Source organism: Lytechinus variegatus, chromosome 4, assembly GCF_018143015.1.
Source record: "Lytechinus variegatus isolate NC3 chromosome 4, Lvar_3.0, whole genome shotgun sequence".
In the NCBI taxonomy this organism is placed as follows: domain Eukaryota; kingdom Metazoa; phylum Echinodermata; class Echinoidea; order Temnopleuroida; family Toxopneustidae; genus Lytechinus; species Lytechinus variegatus.
The window spans coordinates 14,058,836-14,082,890 of NC_054743.1; the positions used below are offsets into that span (position 1 = coordinate 14,058,836).

Sequence of the window (24,055 nt, forward strand, 5' to 3'; positions counted from 1 at the left end):
TACACAACTGTGCGTCTGGTTGGAAATTAGTAATGTCTACTGGATACAAGTTGTGGATTTAAAAATAGCTGGGCGTTGTGGCGTACGGCTGTAATCCAAGCTGTCGGGAAGTTACAAATTGATGCAGAGGTTTGAGGTTCAAGCCCTGGTCACGTCTTTCGGATGGTGACGTTAAACTTCGGTCCCAGACGTAAATAATCATATCTGATTGATACACGTCTGACAAAACTCAAATACACACACACACATTTGTTCAGAAACACAGCATTTGCATTCTTAATCATTAAATATTCTTGCCTTTGTGTATCTCTTACATTACAGCATGTCACTCGTCCAAATCTTGTGACATAAACAGAGCTCACTAGCTAGCCTTTCATTATGAATGGTCATGGAGAGACGCTGGCTAGCCGTAGAAGGCCACCCATTGGACCAGGGGCCATCAGGAAGAAGAGTATCCCTAATAATGTAACCATCGACAAACCACCACCAATAGGTCCACTGAAACTTGCCAGGTAATTGAAGGTTAATTGTATTCTAACACTAGATTTGTGCAAATGGGTGCTGAAATAACACTTACCGGTAGTTGAGTATTTGAATTTTTAAGAATGAACAAGAAACATAGCTGTTTTTATCTTTCCCACGTACAGAAGTGATCAGTCTAGCTATGGTGGTCTTGGAAAAAAAACAAACAAATGAAACCATTGTATTAATTACAGCTGAGAACAATAGAATTAGATTTCATCATGGATTTGTATTTTTCATTTTTGTGTTTTGCAGGCAGCTTTCAACCAGTCAGCCCAAATTAGAGGGGAGTGAAAGGAGAGGATCTTTTGATAGTATCCTGATAGATGGACGTGCTAGATCAAATAGTTTAGCCAAACTCACAGACTTGAAGAGGTATGTTTGTATTGTGTATTGACTTTCTACTCAAAGAGAGTCGTATGGAGGAGCAGTTAGATGTGTAATTTTTTAATCCAAATGTTATCAGATCGTTGGGATCTGACTCGATCCATGTGTACATGTAGGGAACACATTTTGTACATCTTTGAAGCTTAAATATATGCTTAAAAATGTTATAGGATTACATATTATATTGTTACCCCTTCTACATGGATATGCACAGCCTTCAAAGAACATTTAGGTTGTTATATGGGATATGAGTGCCACCTATACAGTCACATTTCAAAATTTGAAGAAAAATAAGTGAGAGATGATTTCCTCTCAAAATGAATTCCAGAATATAGTGGCCCATTCATGGAGTAGTATGTGTGCGCAGTGCTTTGTAACTGAAAGGAAAAGGTGCTATTTTAAATGTCTATTAGACTGGATTAGATTGAATTGTACAATCAAGCCAGTCTTGTAAATACCTGTATATGACCACCTCTCTATAGAGACCACAATGCTTGTTTTCTCTTGTTCAGTTTACAGAGCTGCCTACCAGTACTTTTTTGCAATCAAAATAAGACTATTTTGTAAAAGAAAAAAACAACACTCCATATATGTTTCTATGACATAAAACTTACACAAATATGATTATTAGATCAATTTAATTTCAGATAATTTTTTTTTCAATCATTTATGTTAAAACCAGGGTGAGATCATGGAGCTAACAGAGAAAGAGAACCATCTTCCAATTCCTCTGTTATAATCCTTTGTTATTGCTTCCTTTGGGCGAAGGAACGATATCTAACATCAATCGGCGAGCCGCCAGGCGAAAGTTAGAGCACGCTTACATAACGCGATAAGCCCCCTCGTAAAATCTGAGGTCAGAGATTTTTTGAAGGACCCTGCGAGGCACCGCCGTAAACAACGTTCTCCAACATAACTTCCTGCGAGCTCAGTTTTTTTTTCAAAATTGAAACATGACTTGCTGTTCTTCTTACATCCATATCTCTTTGTACGGATTCCTGATGTACGTCTTTTATGTATGGTTGAACTTCTGAGATGATCCCCTTTGCATACATACCAAATACGTTGCAATCTGAATTGACTCAACAAAATTACAAACGGAGGAAGTTGGAGATTGGTCATTTTAAGTATGTCTGTCTTTCTTCCGTAGTTAAATCTTTTCCTAACCGTACCTGGTTTAGAAATTATAATACGGAGAAAAAGCATACTTTGAGCTTAATTTTGATGCAAAGATCATTAGTGAGGTTACAATGGAATTGATAATATAACGACGAATCTGCGGGGCATTTCTCTGGCGATTGTCGCATCGTGGAGTACCCTCCGGTGCCCCACGCACTCCTATTTGTGTAAGTTGAAAGTGAGTGTAATGAATGACGGGAGCCGTGCTCGCTCAGCTCTTGTCTCTGTATCGTTTTTGGAAAATAGCAGGGGCCGCGGAGCGAACAGATTTAATTTACAAACCAGTAAAAAGGAGAACAAAGTATAAAAATTGTTATTCTACATAATAAAGAACTTAAAAACAACATGTTTGGACCACAAAGAAGTATACCCAGTTCTATGTCAGGACGATTCATTTTAAGTTCCAAAGTCATTTGGAAAAAATTACAAGCGAAGTTTTACAATTTTTAGGACAAAAATAATCATGATTTAAAAATATTATAGAGAACAAAATAAAAGATGATTACAACTATTGAATTCATATTTTTAGTTTAATCTAAAGAAAAAAAAGGCTTCCAAAATATAAAGTGTCCGGACACCTGACCCCCCCCCTCATTTCTAAAACATTCTATTTCTGTTCTAGATATATTTAGAAACACCGAATATCATTATGATTTTTGTTAGATTATGAGATTTTTTGTTTAAGATTGTACTTTTTTCTTTCATATCCTTTTTCTGGCATCATTCTATCCTTCCTCTTTGCCCCTTTTTTTATTCCATCCTATCTTTCTTTCCTGATCTTCTCTCTCTGTTCATTTTTCTTTCTTTCCTTGTTTGTCTTACTCTCCGTCCTATTTTAAATTTCCTTTTTTCCTTCATTTTTTCTTTCCACTTTTCTTTGCTTCCTTCTCCCTTTTCTTTTCATTCTTTCTCGATCCTTCCATTATTTTCTTTTTTAAATTCTCTCCTTCATTTTTTCCTCCCTCTCTTTCATCCTTTCTTTCATTCTTTATTATATTTTTTCCTTCTAATTTGTGTCCTTTTTTCTTTATTTCCCTCCCTCCCTTCCTTTCATTTTTTTACTTTCTTTCAAAGAATAAAGGAAGCATTTTTCTTTTATTCGTTCTTTCTTTCCTCATCCTTTTTTCTTGCTTCTTTTCTTTCTCTCCCTTATGTTTTCTTTCACACATCTTCCCTTCCTACTTTTCTTTTTCTTTCCTTCTTAATTCATTTCAAATAATGACGGAAACTTTTTTTTCTTTTATTCTATCTTTCATCATTTCATTCTAACATTCCTTAATTTTCTTTATTTTTTCCTTCATTTTCCCCTTCATTTTTTTTTTTCCAATCCGTTCTCAATTCAACTCTTTTCTTTCGCCTTTCCATTCCCTCCTTCATTCTTTCGTTCACCCCCCCCCACCTTCCAATTCTGTAAATTTTTTCCCCAAGTCGAACACCGTGTAGCCTCCTTTGTTGATCTTTTTTTTAAGACCTGGCTCGGTCGATCCGCTCATGCAGCGTACTTTGTCGATTGTCCCGTATTTCTTTTTGTGAAATCTGGTCAGGCCTGCATTCAGCTGGTTCCAAAACCAGATTTTCGTCTTCGAAATCACGACGTTCGAAATCGTGAGCCGCCATGTTTGCATAAAATTTGTGAAGCCGATGTGAAATGCATTATGGGTGAAAACACTACTGCGCAAGCGCAAACCCGAGCTGTTGATCGCGTCGATCAACTTTCCTTATCTGAATTACGAGCGGCCTCTGTAATGCGCCGTGAGGGACCCTGCTGAGAGGGGATTAGCGGTGCCGCGCATGGGGCAAAGCGTTTGAGAGAGTCAGATCTCCTTCTGTTAATAGCTCTATGGTGAGATATATACACGCTTCAATATTTTTTTTCATTTGCAAGAGCAGTGTGCATTTTTGCTCGCATGCAGCTTGAGCACCGCGATGAGCATGCACCACACATTTTATTATAAAATACAGGTTTTTTGGGGAAAAATAATTTTTTTTTATCACAGAATACAATTTTTCATTCCCAGAGGTTGGTAGGTCTGAGTTTATCCCATTGGAACATGTATAAGAGGAACCTGTCCATGAATGCCACCTATTCATAAAGACCACATTTCTTATCTCCCTTTGGTGGTCTTTATAATACAGGTTTCACTTTATTTGTCTTTTGATTGTGTTTTCATTGATGTAGGAATCTTAGTGCCAGTAACCTGGCTGCATTATCTGACAGCAACCTTTCTGTACAGGAAGCTGAACTGCCAAGGAGCTACGATGCGCCTAATACAACAGGATCTAAAGCAAAGCATTACTTAGAACAACTTATCAAGAGGTAGGATATCTAACACCTCACATCTTAAAATTAAAACAAATTTAGTGCAGCTTAGAAAATGCTGTATGTTAAAAATATAGCAATGGTGGCAGTCTCATAGGCCTGAATTCACAAAGGTGGTTTTGAAAACCCACGGTTGAGTCCATGGTTTATGCAGAATTCCTGTATAAATTATGCTTATTTTACCGCGTATTGGGCGTGTGTATAAAAATGTCCAATGCTGATGCTCGCTTTTGTCACAGTGCGCTAAATGGACGCCTGTTACCATGGTTATCCACGCTGTTTTATTCATAAGCCCATTGTTTTTATTCATGATTCCACTCTTCAAACAGTGGACTCATGAATAAAATAGCGTATCCAACCATGGAAACAGGCGTCAATTTGGCGCACTGAAAAAAAAATCGCGCATCAGCATTGGACATTTCTTACAAACGTACAAACGCGCCTGTTACGCGCTTAATTAAGCGTAATGTATACAGGAAATCTGCATAAACCATAAATTCAACCATGGGTTTTCAAAACCACCTTTGTGAATTCGGGCCATATTGTGTGAAAACAGTCTTCGGATTCCTGTGAAGAACTCTTTCGAGGCAACAGAAAGTTGCTACCTGTGTTATAACTCTAAAATCTAGATTCGGAGCTGTCATCAAACTATTCAGATATTGAGAAACGAGGTTTTATCAGCATAGCAGCGAGCCTTGTTTCTCCAAGATTTGATCAAATTTGATCATCAAAAACCTCCTGCAGGCACAGGTGATGTCAAACAATAATAATTATATGAATTATAGTTTATATATTAATAATGATATGACATTTGATCAATATTTTTACTCTAGTCTTCTCTACTAAGTACATGTATTTGGATATATTACTTTTTTATTGTCAAAATCAATTCCAAGAAGAAAACATTTACAAGAGACTAAATCATGTTTTCTGACAAGTGAAAGTGCATGGCCTGGATCGAGTTGAACAATTTTCAGATTGAGATTGTAGCATATTTGTGTTTTGAGCATAATACCATAAGTTATGCTTTTAATTGATGAGTCATGACTAAAATCATTTGGGCCTAGCACGTTGGTTCAATGATTAGAGCAGCAGCCTCCTGAACTGGAGGTCATGGGTTCCATTCTCAGTCGAGACACGCCAAAGGATTATAAGACTAGTACCTTCTGCCTTCTTTTGAGTGCTCGGGGTGCCAGGATGAAGAAGGGTAAAATTAATGCAGGGGCCTGCTTACAGCTGAAGTGGCTACCCTGGGTGAACAAAATTTGATATTATATAACTTTTATTATTTGATATTAGGTATTACTACCAGCTTACTGATGGATGTGGGAGATCAGAATGTAGGAATAAATTCTGCCGTTCTTCTAAAGATGCAATCCGGATGACTGCCGATGTAGCTGCCATCATCAGCATTCAACTTGCCTCTAGTCAAAGGTTAGCTACTGTTTGATTTTATACACATCTTTTTCTCATTCACCGCATTTCAATCTTCCAATCATCCTTTTTCTGTCTTCCTACTTGATGAAATGGAGAAAGAACATTACCATTTGTTTTGATTTTTTTTTCTGAAATGCTGATAGTCAAATTTATATTTTTTCTCTTTGTGCATGCTCAAAATCCTTTCTTTTCCTTGTTTTACTTATCTCATGAGTTCCTTTGTATGATTGGTGAACTTTTCCCAACACTATACTGATTTGATTTGCTGGATACTTTTAGAATGCAGTGAGTTCTCTGATAAAGTTAGTATGAAAACAGCTCCTGTTATTAATTATAATAAAAAAAAGTAAGAAATGCATTAATTAGCAGTTTACTTCACAAATTAAATGTGACTGTATTAATGCAGTGCAGTGCAAATATGTTACGAGTTATGAAATGATGAATACTGATGCAGATGCACAAAAATTTTATTTCTTTCTCAATAGATTATACTTCTGTAGTTCAGAGAAGTTTGTTGGCCGCGCCTTGCCAGAAGATGTCTTCCAGACCAAAAATGGTAAAGTCAAGTCTTTCCTCCAAACCCTCTATTCCTCGTCACCGTTTGCCACTCTCTTCAAAGACGTACCTCATTCAGAGTCTTTCCCAATCGCTACTGGCATTGATTCTACTGACTCTAGTAAGAATTTACCAAGTAGAAGACATTCCAAATCAGACCTTGAGAAACTGGTCGGTGGGCAGAACATCTCTGCGTCACTAGCCAAGAATGGACTCACTGAGAAGCTTAGGCGTAAACCGCCAACGGGAAGACAATCGTCGTCTACCACCAATCTACCTCCGAGCGGAAGACTGCCGGGAGCAAGAGCAGGGTCGAATCCTTCCTTGCTGGCCCAGAGGACAGGATCACTGGGGAAGCTTGTGAGAGGTCAGAGGGAAGGAGGAGTCAGACGAGGAGGGGATGTGCTTCGATGGGGAAGTGATCATAGCTTACAGACGGGAGATGCTACAGATATGCCATGGGTTGATGGATCTTCCAGAAATAGGAATGGTTCGTATTGTATAATTTCATGGCTTATTTGTTTTTGTCTCACCTGCGAAGCAAAGTGAGACTAAAGGCGCCGCTTTTCCGACGGCGGCGGCGGCGTCAACATCAAATCTTAACCTGAGGTTAAGTTTTTGAAATGACGTCATAACTTAGAAAGTATATGGACCTAGTAAATAAAACATGGCTATAAGGTTAATCAAGTATTACTGAACATCCTATTAGAGTTTCATGTCACATGACCAAGGTCAAAGGTCATTTAGGGTCAATGAACTTTGGCCGAATTGGGGATATCTGTTGAATTCCCATCATAACTTTGAAAGTTTATGGATCTGATTCATGAAACTTGGACATAATAGTAATCAAGCATCACTGAAAATTTTGTGCAAGTTTCAGGTCTCATGATTAAGGTCAAAGGTCATTTAGGGTCAATGAACTTTGGCCGAATCGGGGGTATCTGTTGAATTACCATCATAACTTTGAAAGTTTATTGGTCTAGTTCATTAAACTTGGACATTAGAGTAATCAAGTATCACTGAACATCCTGTGCAAGATTCAGGTCACATGACCAAGGTCAAAGGTCAATGAACTTTGGCCGAATTGGGTGTTTCTGTTGAATTACCATCATAACTTCGAAAGTTTATGGATCTGATTCATGAAACTTGGACATAAGAGTAATTAAGTATCACTGAACATCCTGTGCGAGTTTCAGGTCACATGATCAAGGTCAAAGGTCATGTAAGGTCAATGAACTTTGGCCATGTTGGGGTTTTTTGTTTTAATAACCATCATATCTCTGTAAGTTAATTGGTCTAGTTCATAAAAAGTGGACATAAGAGTAACCATGTATCACTGAACATCTTGTGCGAGTTAGAGTAGTATTCAAAGTCAGCACTGCTGCTATATTGAACCGCGTGATGCAGGTGAGAGGGCCAGAGGCATTCCACTTGTTAATTTAAATACCAGTGACAATGATTATGTAGTATCACCAACATTTGAAATGTTGATAGTAGTGTCACATAAAAGGAATTGGTTTTGATATATTGGTATACCAGGACCCCGTTTAACAAAGAGTTACAATTGATCCAATCAATGTAACTCTATGAAAATCCATCAGTATCATAATTCTTTCTACAGGAAATTTGCAAAATGTCCTTTCTAAACAAAGGAGATCACACCACATAGTCAATAAATCAATGAATTTATGGATATACATTAATATCTAGTCTTTTTTAACAGATATGGATTTTTTATATGTTGACTTTACTGGCATTCCATAGTTGCGATTGATTGATTGGATTGATCGGATCAATCGTAACTCTTTGTAAGACGGGCCCCAGAAGTCATAATTGTGTGAGAAATGCTGATTAGCATGTTCTAATGACTTGAAATAAATAGCGTTGTGTGGATGTTAATTGTTAGTCATGCAGCATCTTCGAGAATGAAATAAATTCATATTCATTTCTTATAACATGGCAGCAAATATAAAGGTTCCATATGTATAAAGGTAAAAATTAAAAATGAAAATCTACGTATGATATAATATTCATGTGTAATAAATAATCTCTTTTTTATATGTAATTTGTTTGAAATTAAAAAAGGAAACAAAAAAAAATAAGATGGCACACAGGCGTGCAACATTATATCAAATTTTATCATTCTTATTAATCAGGTCACATGACTGGATCAGGTGATGATGTCAGTCAGAGTCTGATGTCAAGATCTAACTCCAGTCTACGGAGGAACTCTGGAAGGTCAATGAACTTTGAGGGTGGGCTTCATTCACATAGCCTTAGCTCCAGCCAGGAGAATTTGAGCCTACGTGGTAGCTATGACAATTTAGTCAACCTTCATTATAGGTTAGTAGAAATAGGTAATAACTCACTAAGCCATGTTGAGCTGTAGATGTATATGTATTCCCCAGGGCTCGCCTGCATAGCAGAGCGAGACATTAGGCGCCGCTTTTCTGACGGTAGCGGCGTCAATATCTAATCTTAACCTGAGGTTAAGTTTTTGAAATGACATCATAACTTATAAAGTGTATTGACTGAGTTCATGAAACTTGGACATAAAGGTAATCAAGTATTACTGAAAATTCTGCCTTGGTTTCAGGTCACATGACTAAGGTTAAAGGTCATTCTGGGTCAATGAACTTAGACCTTGTTGGGGGAATCAATATCAAAATCTTAACCTAAAGTTAAGTTTTTGAAATGTCAACGTAATTTATAAATTGTATGGACCTAGTTCATGAAACTTACACATAGGGTGATGAAGTATCGTCATCATCAAGAAGATTAATCCTGAGAGGTTTGGTCTATTTTCTACCCAGGTCCAGAACTAGCCCAATGGGAAGCACGGTCAACAGCCTACAGATGAACTCTAGTGGCTCCGCCCTGAGCCTTACCTCTGGGCGTGGCCCCTCTTCCCTCTCCTCCAATCAACTATCCTCTCTTAGTCCTGTAGCTAGTCCTAATAATAGTCCTATCTTCAGTCCGGCTCCAAGTCCCATGCGGCTCCTCTCCGACCAGGAAGCACTTGAAGAGACCGAAGACCTCCGGGAGTTTGAGAGGTCTCTTTCCCTGGAGATAGCTCTGGATACTGGCCAAGAATTTGCCCTTACTCACCTTACTCTGAATATGCTGCAGGTATGTGGTTATTCTTTTTCTCTCTTCCTGTTAATAATGCATTAGTTTTCATGAGTGGTATTTCAGGACCATTATGAAAAGATTTAAAGATTTGAAAGATTTTTTATAAATTAGATGATTGATGACCAGACTTGATTGATGACATGTTTATCTTGAAAATATTCATGAATCATTTGTGACAATGTTATCTTACTCTAGACATCTTTTCAAAAAATAACAATGACTAGATACCCACTATTCTTTCTTTTCTAGTTCAAATGTCCTTTATCTAAGAACTCTCTCAGCTTTTCTCATGGTTTTCCTATCACCTTGTTGGTCGTCATATTAGAGCATAAGTTCTTTATAAGGCAACAGAAATGGCTCCTGTGTCATTGATGTATATACATGTATCTATTTTCTCTATTTCTTCAGAGTATTATTGATCAATACAAGGAGTGTGGAGACGATGCCTTCCTACTCAATACCATACGTACAGTCTTCATGTCAGATGTCGCTCTCAATTCAAGCTTCAGGGTAAAAGATATATTTTCATACACATCAGGGCAAATCTATATAGTAGTCAACCTTTTTATTTGTCCAACTACCATGGATCAAGTCATAATTTTAGAGCAATATGACTTTTTATAATTTTATATTCATGGAAGTACATTATTTCTGGAAAGCCCCACATATATATACATTAGTCATTTAGAGAATTTTGTGATTTTTCTGGTTTTGTAAGATATTATTTTGATGTTCATTCCAAAATAAAGCCCTTGACTGCTATTAAATTGATTATCAGTGTGAAACCATTTTAATGGCAACTGATCAACAATAATATTGTGTAAATAATTTATTCTTTTAGGCTTAAAGTGAGATATTTAGATTAAGATTTAGGTATTTATATTGAAAGAGTAAGGCAAATGTTGGATGTATGATAAAAAAAATTTAGATTTTTTTTTGCAAAATATCATTTATTGAATAGTTATACAAATGTATTTATCATAGAATACCTGCAGCAAGAAATTCCCTCCAATTTTTTCTTGCTTCCTTTACAATTTGGGAGCTCTTTGTGATCATTTGTGTATTCTTCAAACATCAGGTTGAAGAGAATAATCCCTACAGCCAGTTGGACCTAGCAGCAGTAAGAACAGCATACAATCTCCTTTGGGACCAACATCCAAGAGATAGATTCATGACATGCCTTGCAAATGCCATTGAGATACTACTCAAGAAGCTAGACCAATCCTTAGTACAGCCGCATGGTATTAACCAGGTAAGACAAGCAATGGAATGGCCTACCAATATTTTGGTTCAAGCAGACCCCCCCCCCTGTAATTGTAATTGTATTTCTTCTTTTATTTTGTCTTGTCTTATCTTCTATTCTGTTCTATCTTCTGTGTTTTTGCATTGTGTGATGATGTGTGTGTTTATCTATAACCTTTTTTTTACCGGTTATGATATTTGTGTATTTGAAGGGCCCCGGTTATAAGCAGTTTTGTTCTTAGGGGTCCTGACCATTAAGTAACTTGGAACCTGTTATATTTTGTATTAGTTTGTTGGTATCATGTTATTTCTGTTAATATTTTGATGTTTTTTTTATGATCAATAAATTGGAGATAAGCATTCCTATGAAAATATTCACTAGCTGTCGCACCATTGCTATTACATTCTTCCTCAAGAAACTAGCTTAATTCTGAGTAGAGCCACTGGTCAAGTAAATGGGAACGTTCATTATGTGTCGTGTCTACTCTCCTCAAAAGTTATCATGAAAGTTATATGATTAAAGGTTTACTTTCTTGTAAAAAAAAATAGAATGTCAGAAAGGAATTTTCTGACTGAAAAGTATTTATCAGTAGTTTGAAGAAGAGAAGTCATCTAATTCCATACATGGACAGCAGAGAACATAATTTCCCCATTCAGACTTCAAAATTTTTATTTGCTTTTGAGTGAGGGACAGTGCTCTGGAAAATGGCTTATTTTAATCCAATCATAGTTAATACCATGAATACCACATGGAAGGAAACCTATCATTTCATCAATGCCGGAGCAAATTTGTTTAAATATGAATTTATTCTCTTTGATGACCTTATTACATGGTATTCCCATTCACAACGATTCTTCTCTTTCTTCATAATTTTAGCTTCTGATCATTTTGGAGTGCCCGATTATGGAGCTGAACTTTGAGTTGGTCCAGGTCCTGTGTAGGATCCTAGCCAAGCGCCTGGTCCCTGGTGCTAGGACTAATCTGATCCAGTCCCTGCTTCATTTGGAGAAAGACCGCTTCCAGAGACTCCTGAAGATCCTGAAAGCTCATATGGTGTCCATCATGAGGCCAAAAGAAGGGTACTAGTAATACTTTATCCTTTTTATGTGGAAAATCATATTCATGCTACTCATGGGGGCTGTTTCACTGGTAGTAAAAATGATTCTGTGACATTCGCTTTGGCGACAATTGCTCCGCTCTAAAATCTACTCACTAATCAAATGGCCAACTTCAACCGTGGGTTTAACACTATACCCTTACCTGAACTATTGTAACCCTAATCCTACATCTTCAACGAAATTAAGCCTGAAGCAATTGTCGTAGGAGCAACGTGTCACCAGTATCTCCTTCCCATGGTATCCAAATGACCGCATGAAGAATTAATTTCAAACTTGGCATGCATATTCATGATCATCTAATTGGGAGTACAAGGCCGAATGTGAAATCGGTCATTATTTGAAAAAAGGTGTTAAGTATATTTGTGATTGGACAATAGCAGAGACATAGATTTCCAGTGCCCTATCATATTTTTTCTCTGGAAGTTGAGTTCTTGAAGATGTAAATTCATAATGTCCCAAGTAAGTGGTTGTAATTGTGAGAAAATTCAGTATTAAAAATTTAATCATTTAATTTCTTATATGCTTTCCATCTATAAATTGTTCTTTTATCACAGTGCATCGGTAGGAATGATTCATGTTGCCATGACAATGCAGATTCTATACGAAGCCAATCAAATCTCATTGGAACATGGTTCAAGTAATGGTCTTGCACAGTTGGAAGATTTCTACTGTCATCAGCTCTCAAGGTAATTTCAAAATTTCTCATTTAGGGTTTATCTGGGGTAGTTCATGTTATGAATATGAATAAAATATAATAATGATAATAATAATATAGGATTTGTAAAGTGCATGTATCCTCCTTGCTAGGTGCTCAAAGTGCTCCTATATTACCCCGGCTAAGCTAGTCTACCGATTCTGGTGCGCACAGCTTTTTGAGGAATTACTTCCTGCAGGTACCCAGTTACCTCACCTGGGTCAAGTGCAGCACAGTGTGGATAAATTTGTTGAAGGAAAACACACCATGGCTAGGACTCAAACCCATGACCCTCTGTTTGAAAAGCGAGAGTCAGAACCACTAGACCATGACACGTCCAAATAGAGATAAACAGCCCTGATTTTGTATAAGTTTTTTTTTTTTACTTTTGTTTTATGTATCTTTGTATTTCATTGCTTTTCAGAGAGAGGATTTGTTGATACTTGTTTTGTACTTCTTGCTATGATGATTATTATGCTTAAATTAATTTGTAATATGCTGCAAAAAGCTTGATACAATGTAGATTTATTGTGTTAATTGAAAGTGTCATATAGTTCCCTATCTGCTATAAATTGAATTGTGTGCCAGAGGTGATTTTAGTGCAAACTCTGAAACCAAAATTGTAAAGAATTTGTGTTTTTTGTATGAGTTTGTGTGATTAAGAAGTTAGGAAGAATCAGAGACCGCCTTTGCTTTTTGTAATAAAACTTACGATGAGATTAGATTAACAGGGGTTTGATTTCCCCTATTACATTTTTTTCTAAATTTTGACCCTTATCATCTAGGGATCTTGACTATCAGACAGAATACCATCGATGGCAGCATAATGCAGGGCTCCCTCTACAGTCGCGTAAAGATGAATGCTCCTCCAATCCATCGATATCGTCTCTACTTGATTTCCCATTCTTATTGGATCCAGCTGTAAGTTAATTATTTATTTCCTGTCTCTCTCTTTCTTATTCTCAACTCTTCTTTTTGTTCATCATGTCTTATTTTCTCTCTCTCCCTCTCTTGCTCTCCCTCATGATCCCCTACCTGTCTCGGGCTTTCTCTGTTTTGCTCTTCACTTCTTTTTTTCTGTCTCTCTTTTCTCACCATCTCCTTTTCTCTCTTTCCTTTCCTCTCCCTTTCTGTCCATCTGTTTCCCTCTCATTCATCATTCTTTCCATGTTTTTCTATCACACCCTTTCAATGTCTTTATCTATCTTGTCTTCTCTTTTTTTCATCCCTGTCCATTTGTCTTTCTCTCTTTCCATTCTGCTGTCTCTTACTTTATTTCTCTACTTTCTGCACAAAATAAAAACTTGTTGATAACATTCACCTTCATTTTCTTTTATTTATCTTCCAGTCTAAAGTCCATGTGTTACACCTTGATGCTGTGGTTCAGATGAGGAGAGAGTACCAGGTGGCCATTCTACATCAGGCGGTGAGTATAAAAAATAAATCAGTAAAAAATGTAAATGAAACAGCTGAAATTCAAATTTCTTTTGAAGTCCACCAGATACCAGGGACAAGTTATGCAAGCAAGGTCTGACATGGAGGGAGTTGGAATAACATATTTTTTTCTGGAATAGCCCTACAATGATATTAATGATAATAATAATAGCTGGATTTATGTAACGCTTTTCGCCCTAGGATACATAGAGCACCTGTTGTTACCCGGCTTTAGCTCAAGCTACCACTTAACTACATTACCAGTGCTCAGTGCATTCAAGGAATGATATTAATTAATCATACAAGGTACCCATTCACCACACCTGGGATGAGTGCAGCACAATGTGGATAAATTTCTTGCTGAAGGAAGACATGGCGATGGCTGGGATTGAAAGTTGATCATATATCATTTTGTACTCTTTCCAGCGAGTAAACCAAGCTCAGAAATACTTGAAGGATGGAAGACGTTTCACACCGAACCTCAAGGATTCTATCAAGGCTGCCATGTGTCCATTCCTAGTCCTGGAAATCAGAAGGGATTACCTGATCAGTGATACCCTAGCTCAGATAAAACTCAAGAAGAATGATTTAAAGAAACCACTCAAGATCAAGTATATCGGAGGAGGAGAACAGGTAAGCCCATCGTCCGTTTGATGCTCAGGAGAATGAAGTGCATTTGTTCATTCCGTTCATGTTTCATTAGTGATGAATAGTTGTGTATTTGATGCTCAGGTATTGAGGTTTATACTTTTGTGAATAAGTGAAAGTTTCTTTTTGGATGAGGAGGTGATGTGTATCTTATAATTCTGGTTATTGAGTTCATTCTTTAGTTCTGACTTCACTTTATATATGATTTGCCCTGCAGATAAGGTGACCTTTAACACTTATTTTTCAAATACCTCAAAATCAAGCATTTTCTTTTGTGAGTTTCCACCTTTTAAGATAAAAGTTTTAAAGCATCTTTTAAATATTTACAAATTCAACTACAATGAGATCTTTTCTTCTTCCCTTCATCAAGCTTTATGTGAAGCATCAAGCTGCCTATCTACTACTTTATCATTGTTTGTGAATGTGATTATTATGACTACCCATATATCGCATGATTACTTCATGTACTGTCTCTTTATTTTATTATACAGGGTCTTGACATGGGTGGACTTCAGAAGGAATTCTTTCAGCTTATCTCTGAAGCAGTCTTTAATCCAAGCTATGGCATGTTTGTTAGCTCAGAGGAGAACAGGACTATATGGATCAATGGTATGACACAAATGTCACATCTTTTTCAATAACAAGTATACAGTTTTTTTTACTGAGAATCTAGCGGATCTTTTATAATGATATAAACAATACTAACATTTGTAAAGCACTGGTATCCATTGTGAATAGATGCTCATGTTGCAGTAAAGAAAAGAAAGGAAATGAAAACAACGTATAATTTCAGAATTTAGAATACAGCTTGTGTTATGATGGATTTTTTGTGTTTGCAAATCACCATAAATAGAGAACTTTGTTACACAGTTAGACTGCTTGGTGTTAATGGTTCTTGAAGACATTGGAACAGAGCTCCTGAAATCCTGAACAAGCATAGTCACGGAAGTGGTTATGGTACACCATGTGAAAAGTCCAGGAGGGACAGAGATAGAAAGTGGATAGAAATGGAGGTGGAATGGAAAAGTGAGAAAGTGGAGGTTGGGAAGTAGAGTATTCTTTTTTAAATGAATGTAGTCCTTAAAAGGATTGTAAACCAGAACGAGTGGAAAGCTGAGTAGTAGGCATGGTGAGAGGCTTGAGTAGATGAGAGAAGGCTGGCTTGAGTCGGCGAATGGAGTACTAGCACGAGCAGGAGAGTAGACTCGTCGTTTAGGGCAGGTTGATTGTTATAGTCAACATATGTAATCTAAAACTCCCTATTAATCTGTACTTTCCCTTATATCACATCCATTCTATCCATTCATGTTATTGTTTATGTTGCCTAAGGATACCATCATTTATAATTCCCTCTTAGGTTCTGAAGGCTCAGCTGACTCTGATGATGAGTTTGAGTTGGTAGGCACCCTGCTAGGTCTAGCCATCTACAATGGTATCATCCTGGATTGTAACTTCCCTATGGCCATCTACAAGAAGCTTCATGAGGATGCTCTGACCATCGATGACCTGATAGGGGTGCAACCATCTCTGGGACGGGGCATCAAGGAGATGCTGGAGTACGAGGGAGATGATGTGGAGGATGTCTTCTGTCAAACATTCCAGGTTAGGAAGACGATGATGATGGTGATGATGATGGTTATGATGATGATGATGGTGGTGGTGGTTATGATGATGTTGATGATGATGATGATGGTGGTGGTCGTGGTGATGATGGTGGTGGTTATGATGATGATGATGATGATGGTTATGATGATGGTGGTGGTGGTTATGATGATGTTGATGATGATGATGGTGGTGGTCGTGGTGATGATGGTGGTGGTTATGATGATGATGATGATGATGGTGATGGTAATGGTGATGGTAATGGTGATGATGATGATGATGATGATGATGATGAAGATGATGATGGTTGTGGTGGTGGTTGTTATGATGATGGTGATGATGATGGTGGTGGTGGTGGTTATGATGATGATGGTGATGATGATGGTGATGATGATGATGAAGATGATGATGATGGTGGTGGTGGTGGTGGTGATGATGATTTCATCACTGATTGCTCTGTTTCTTTTCCTCATCTTGAACAAGGATTTACATCCAGCCATTCTTTTCCACGGTCTGGCTGAATCCATTGTTCTGTTTGTCTGGCACAGCAGCAAGGCTCGTTAATGCTAGCCCCTGCTTTGAGTTGATTTGATTTGCATAATTATGTTACACACTTTTTCTCTTATACAGTATATTAGATTATGTTGATTGATTCTCACTTTGTACTTGTAGGGAACCCTACCTACAACTTCATTCTTTTCAAAGGCTCCCAAAACATTTTACTTTGTATTATATTTTATTGCATTGTAACTTTGAACATTGTAATTATTTTTGTTTATTTATTTAATAAACTAATGAAATGAAATTATTGATAATGCTAAAGATGTGGCTAATAGTTTTACCCGCTGGCTGAGTAATGCCTTAGCGTGGTTATACAGGCCACAGACAGAAAGGATTTTTATAGTCCACTGTATCTGCCGACAGATGACTGAGAGATATCGGTCAGCTGTGCGATGGTACTGTACATTGCTGATTATATGTGGGAGGAGTGGTAACGTACATGTAACCTGTTACATGGATTACCATGTGGCCACCGCTAAGAGTTGAGCCGTATTTGGCCATTTATATTGTTTATAGACTTTGAATTGTAAATTAATAATGTAAATAATTTCAAAGTATTTTATATTTAAAAAAATGAAGACTAGGGCCTTGTAGCACATAGCACAAAGGTTTGCAATTGACTGTTCAGTGGTAATGGTCAATTAAGATCATCATTTCATATTCCCTTGTCTTTCTTCATCTTAATTCTTCCCTCATATTGCAACTTTTCTCATTTTATGGACATACAACATATGCCAATTATCATTTGCAGATAAGCATGGCACATTTTTTGTCCATTGCTGTTTGTGAATTAGAACAATATGGTATATTATTCTGTTTTGAGATTTTTTATGCTTTTTTTAAAAACTCTCTTGCTCAGTAGTATTATTACATTTGTATGTCACTGATATATTCATCATGCTGTATTTATCTTCATTATTGTATTTAGCTATTGTCCCTTCATACTTGAAGTATCTATTTTGTTTTATTTTGACAGGTGTCTCATTCTTCAATGGGTGATGTATTAACCATTGATTTGGTCCTGAATGGCTCTAATATTCCAGTAACAAACCAGGTAACTCCATCCATACTGTTTTTCTAACTTCTTTACTACTTTGAATAACCACAAGAAAAGCTGATAGAAAATATAAACAGAATCAATTAAGAAAGAAATGGTGTAAAACATCTCAAGTTTATCAGTTTTAATGAAGTAAATGAGTGAATTGTTTTATTAAGATCCTGCTTTGGAGGAGTTATCTGCTGTAAGGTTTAAAGTACCTGAAAGTTTAATGGACAGGAATTTATGGTCAAAATTATGAAGTGAAAAGTACATCAGAATTGGCAAACTTTACAAAAAGTGTCTGTTCTGAGATTTTGTATGTGTTTTTTTTGGTATTTCAGAATCGAGAGGAGTATGCTCGGTTATATGTGCAGCATTTACTAGTAGATAGTATTTCAAGACAGTTTGAGGTGGGTAAATAAATTAAGATACAGTTCAAAAGTTTTGAAGACATTTAAAGTCTATCAATATCTGCCATCACATAAGAGACTGATTTAAAGATAAAATGATCTGATAAACACTGCCATCATCATAGAAGCACTGGTAACTAAACTTGCCATTAGCTCCCTGCTTTTAGTGAAAATCATGTTGTGTTCTTTGGTTTGGAATTGGTCTCCTGGTGGCCATTTCATAAAGCTGCTCGTAAGTTAAGAGTGACTTAAAGAATGGCTGGTGACCCTTTCTTGTGGTAAATAATATACACCATTAAATGTTAATCGGTGATTATTTAGCGTGTAAGAAAGGTTCACCAGTCATTTGTATAGTCGCTCTTAACTTACAGCTTTATGAAACACCCACCTGGGCAAGTAACACAAAGCTTAGCAATTGATCATAGGGCTAATATTTACGCTTGATCACATTGATCATTATGTATGATCAAGTTCATAAAGCAACTATACAATCAATCTGTAAGGTTTGTGTCACAGGCTCCTGATGTAATGTTATTAATTGTAGTTGCTCTAGTGTAATTTGTGGCTAATAGTTTTACCCGCTGGCTGAGCAATGCCTTAGCGTGGTTATACAGGCCACAGACAGAAAGGATTTTTATAGTCCACTGTATCTGCCGACAGATGACTGAGAGATATCGGTCAGCTGTGCGATGGTACCGTACAAGCTTCTTAAGTATGTGTAGATGATTACTTGATAAAACAGTCGTGATAAATGTATGGGATGATTGTATTTTGTTGTATTCTGATTTCTATAACCTTGATGGTTATGAGCGTTGAAATTATTATTACCTTGAAATTATGAATGTCCTTAATGTTACACTATGCAATGCCAGAATGATACGAGTTTCTGTGATGTTTTAAAAGAAATATACTTTTCATATGCCACAGACAGTTTTAAAAACTTGGGGAAAAAAATGGTAAAAGTGAGGCTTGTTGAAAACTTGTTTATCATGTTATTTATTTTTTTAAATTAGGCCTTTGCGAGAGGATTTCATAGCATCTGTGGAGGTTCCGCCCTACAGTTGTTTCAACCCTCAGAGATTGAGCTTCTTATATGTGGTAGTCCTGACCTAGACTTCCATGCTCTAGAAGCGTCTGCTACCTATGAAGATGGCTTCTCAAGGTAACAATTCAATGGCAATTTTTTGAAGAAGGATTTTGATTGGTTGATAGTGGGAATGTTGAACAATGTGCACATGAAACGGTGGTTTTGATAGGCCATTACTGATTGGTTGCAAATCTTTGTATTATAGAGCGATTGATAATCATTGTAGGATTTATCTGATATACAGAATGCATGAATTTTCCCTGATGTATTGACATTTCCCCCATGTATTCAAGTTTTCAAAGCATATTTATCATGTGAAGTGTGTTGTAATATTGAACCTCTGCAGTGTGCCCCCTGATATTTCACTTTATTTACATATGATTATTCATTTTCTTGCTTTCATGTCAATATAGGAAACACCCAATTGTGCTGTCCTTTTGGAGGTTAGTTCATTCCCTGAGTAATGATCAGAAGAAGAAACTACTTAACTTCATCACTGGGAGTGATAGAGTAAGTACATAAAATATGAATCTGTGGATTCATTCAATCAATTTTTATTTATTTATAGTAATAATAGTGTATATTTGTAGAGTGCACACATCGTCAGTAGACGCTCATGGCGCTAGCTGAGCAACAGTTCTCTTTTACAATGGAAAAATTAGATTTTATAGAAATTTATAGAAATACTACACAAGAACCATGAACAAGTACAATGTAAAAATAATAATTTCATTCACCCCAACCCATCCATCAGCCCATCATCATTTTTTTGGGGGGGGAGTCAAAATAATCATTCTGAAATGTGTTTAGTTTAGTACAGTTTGCATCCCCCACATTTTCATGTAAACACCAGTTTAGAACACCACCAGTAAGCACACAATGAGATATGTTTTGAAATATATTTGTGTAAAAATTTGGTACTTATGGAAGCTCAAAATTCAATATCACTTACATATGTGTTTATTTGAATCATGATCGATTCCAACAATTATGATGTAATTGTAAGTACTATTTTAGCATTGACTTGTAATTGATATCTCTTATAGGATTGATTGTGTCTGTTCCAATACTTTGTAATGTTTATTATGTCTTATGAAAACAGGTTCCCCTGAAGGGCCTGTCCAGCCTGCCGATTGTCATACAAAGGAACGGTCCTGACTCGGAGCGCCTTCCCACGGCCATGACATGCTTCAACCGTTTACTACTACCAGAGTACAAGGATGAAAAGAAACTGAGAGAAAGGCTTCTTGTGGCTGTTGAGTATGGCAAGGGATTTGGACTTACATAGTGATATATTACTGGTCCTGACTCTGAGCTCCTTTCCATAGCCATAATACTGCTGGAATGTGAGCAGAAAGAATATCAAGAGATACAAACCATATATATTGCTGCCCATTATTAAGGACTTTTTACCGATTGACTACTGACGTCTGTAATAAAAAAAAAACGCCTCAAACTCGGAAAAGGCCTTATTGTTTTATATTTACAGGTACTTAATTAGCCATATGTATTGTGTGTGTATTTAAATATAAAGAGAAAAGTAAAGATACTGGGTCATGGAATTGCATAAATATCACACTTGCATATACACTTATACAGGGGAAATTATTTTTAAGTTACAGCATCATTATAACTATTATTCAGGTCAGGTGGTATGCATATTTTTTCAATTTTGTTACTTAGAATAAGATGCAACAGTCATTGATTTTTTAGATATGATTAGGAAAGTTTTATATCTTGATAATGATACCAATGCTGCAAACAGTAAGGTAAAGATGATTTGACCTTGCCTGGTATTCAAATTGATACTTAAGCCAGAATTTTAAGTATTGTACTTAGTATTTTTCTTCAGTAAATACTTATCCATCTTTGGTATTTAGTTGCATCTTTTGGCTAAGTATTATGCCTCAATAGTCAACTGCCTATCAGACTTGGCTTGCGTACAGTTTGCAAACGTGATATGCGCAGTCATACATTCTGCACACAGATGGATACATACATTGCCCGTTATTTGGTTCAAACTGAATAATGTCACAATGGTTATTAGTAAGTTAGATACTTAGATGTGGTCTGAATACCGGTTTAAGCATTTTACCAAGTAAAGTGCTAATTAAAATACTTACAAAATCAATTCTTTGAAATGAATACCGACCTGCTTAATATGACATCTTTATGAGTGATACTATTCCATATTGTGCTCTTTATTTCATCCAGGGTATAAGACACAGTCATGTCTACACAAGTTGACCTTCAATATGTTGAATAATAATAATGTGTGTTGAAGTGATTTCTTAAACCATATAATGCAAAATACACTCTACCTGAGCCATCCTTCCGTATTAGTCAAATAATCAGTTGAGTCAAAGCAATTTTTCAGACCTTGTGGTTTTGCACAAAGGTTTAAGTATGACTTAGAGTCACACTTAAATAATTATGGGTATATGACATTCAACATGCAATCCTATTGATCTATACACCGCAGTGCATGTCTTCATTGCATGATCAATGCCTTCGATAACGCAAGCAAATAGGCATATAAGTGTACTCTAAGTCATACTTAAATCTTTGTTAAACACCCCCTAGTATATGCAAAATGTATGTCATTTGCATCTTCTAATTCAGATTTTGACTACTGGTTCAATCATTTTTGTGTTCTCAAGAGATTTGACTTTGCAGGGTCTATGGTATGACTTATTTTGAGGATTGAATGCTAGATTCAGGCTACTAGTGGCCTGAAGTCTATATTGATGGCTTGTGTCATTAACAACAGGTTGTCGCATCGGGTCTTGCACCATTCAAGAAAAGGACCCCTAAATTCCCAAAATGTCAGGTCCAGTTTACCCGACTATTCAAGAAAAGGGCACCCTAAATTCTCGAATGGTCGGGTCCAGTTTACCTGATATTTTGTGAAAATTATAGCAAAATTATTGAATGGTCAGGTAAACTGGACCCAACGTTTCAGAATTTAGGGGATATACATGCTTGTCCGACCTGACGTGATAACTCGATGTGATGGCACAAGCCTTATTGATTGTGTGTGCTCAGAAAATAAGTTTTATAAAGAAGCAACTAGATCTACTTGTATATTTTTATATCGTTCATGAATTCAAGGGAGATGTGATACTGTAGATCAGATTTGTGTGTGATCAAGCCACCAATATGAAATTGAATAAAATTGGATAATAGAATATGAAATCAATTCACTGATTAAAGAAAGGGAAATATTTGATATTCAATAGGGCGAATTGGTCATTAAACACAAATCTATCCATGATTGACAATCTTATTGTGCCTAATCAATATTTCTATTCTTGAAAAGGGATCTATTCAGCATTATATCTTGTTACAATCAGGAAAATTGCTTGTAAAATTATAAATGTAATTTATAATTATATAGCGTCCCCCCGTTCTAGATTAAACATAAAATAAAGATATGGTCATTCAGTTTTGAGATTGTGAAGTGTTTTGAACACAAAAGATTTTGACTGGTGCTAGAATAGTGATGCTTGTCCCATTCATTACTTGTTCATCATTGCTGTGCTTACTTTAGCCACACACTTGCACAAAGGTTTGAAAGTATTTATTTTCACATGTTTCAGAACTGTTGTCTTTTGATGTGAAGAATTGTAATGAAAGTATGTGGTGCACACTGAAATGCCATTTGAACTTCCAATGCAGATATTGTGGGGGGGGGGGGGTTTCTCACCCAGGCTTTATTTCTGAAGCAAATATTGAAATTTGATAGTTTTTATGATTTTTTTAAATGATGTTATTGAATTTAATAATATTTCTTGGAGAAGATGTAGTATGTCATGAAACTTGCAGAGAATTATCTGTATGTACTGGCATGGTACCGGCTCCATTTCATAAAAAGTTGCTATGATTATTCTATCAACGGTGTAGGTATCATGACTATCTTACACACATGGGTGTATTTTTAAAGAGATATACTGTGTGCTATTCTGCAAGAGCTTCTTGGAGATCTTATTTGTAATTAATGCTAGGAAAACAAGTATTCGTATGAAATTCACCACCAAAATGCCAAAACGTTTTTTTGATTACCAAACAAGCACGTGTTTAAAGCTTCCCGGGTATGAAGAAGAACAAGAAAACACATGCACAAAAAAATGCTTGTCGAGGAAATGTTTAATGAAGATGTGGCATTATCTTGCTTATGCAAAATCCTTTAATAGCCCTGTAACACAAAGCTAAGCAGTTGATCATAGGATTGATTTCTAAGATTGATTACATTTAGCATTGTGTATGATCAATTGTAAAAATTAGCCATACTATCAATCATTAAACTTTATGGTAAAGGGTCTCAGTAGTTTTAGCTCAAGACTTAGACAGCTAGCAGCCGCCTGTTTCGAGTTTTTGAACATTTTTTTTATTTTTTATATCTTGTGCACAGACGGCTCGCGATCATGCAGCCACCATTAGGGGGTTAACCATACAAAAAAAAAAACGGGGCTCTTCGATTTTTGTCTTAATTTCATAAAAATGTATCAAAAGAAGTGGACCAAAATAGAGATTAATATTCCATTTTGGCCTTAAATGTACCGAAACGGACAAAAATATTCTAAAAGGAAAAAAAGACTTACTTCGGCTGTCGCACAACTCCCACTTCCCAGGTTTATCCTTACTTCATGCATAAACATATGGCCATTGAGTCCCTGTACAGATTAAG

At 36.4% G+C, this 24,055-nt stretch overlaps 1 protein-coding gene across 1 annotated transcript; it reads left to right on the top strand.

Moving 5' to 3' along the window:
* The first annotated feature begins 310 nt into the window (after positions 1–310).
* On the top strand, positions 311–22,453 carry LOC121413450 (probable E3 ubiquitin-protein ligase HECTD2). Its single transcript, XM_041606271.1, has 21 exons — positions 311–512; positions 778–897; positions 4,268–4,405; positions 5,708–5,842; positions 6,331–6,890; positions 8,557–8,743; positions 9,214–9,529; positions 9,941–10,042; positions 10,611–10,784; positions 11,652–11,854; positions 12,448–12,579; positions 13,373–13,508; positions 13,936–14,013; positions 14,448–14,654; positions 15,161–15,278; positions 16,027–16,271; positions 17,809–17,886; positions 18,213–18,281; positions 19,295–19,443; positions 19,782–19,878; positions 20,471–22,453. Exons 1-21 carry the CDS (start codon positions 379–381, stop codon positions 20,654–20,656), a joined length of 3,564 nt encoding a protein of 1,187 aa, XP_041462205.1. The 5' UTR covers positions 311–378; the 3' UTR covers positions 20,657–22,453.
* Positions 22,454–24,055: the final 1,602 nt, after the last annotated feature.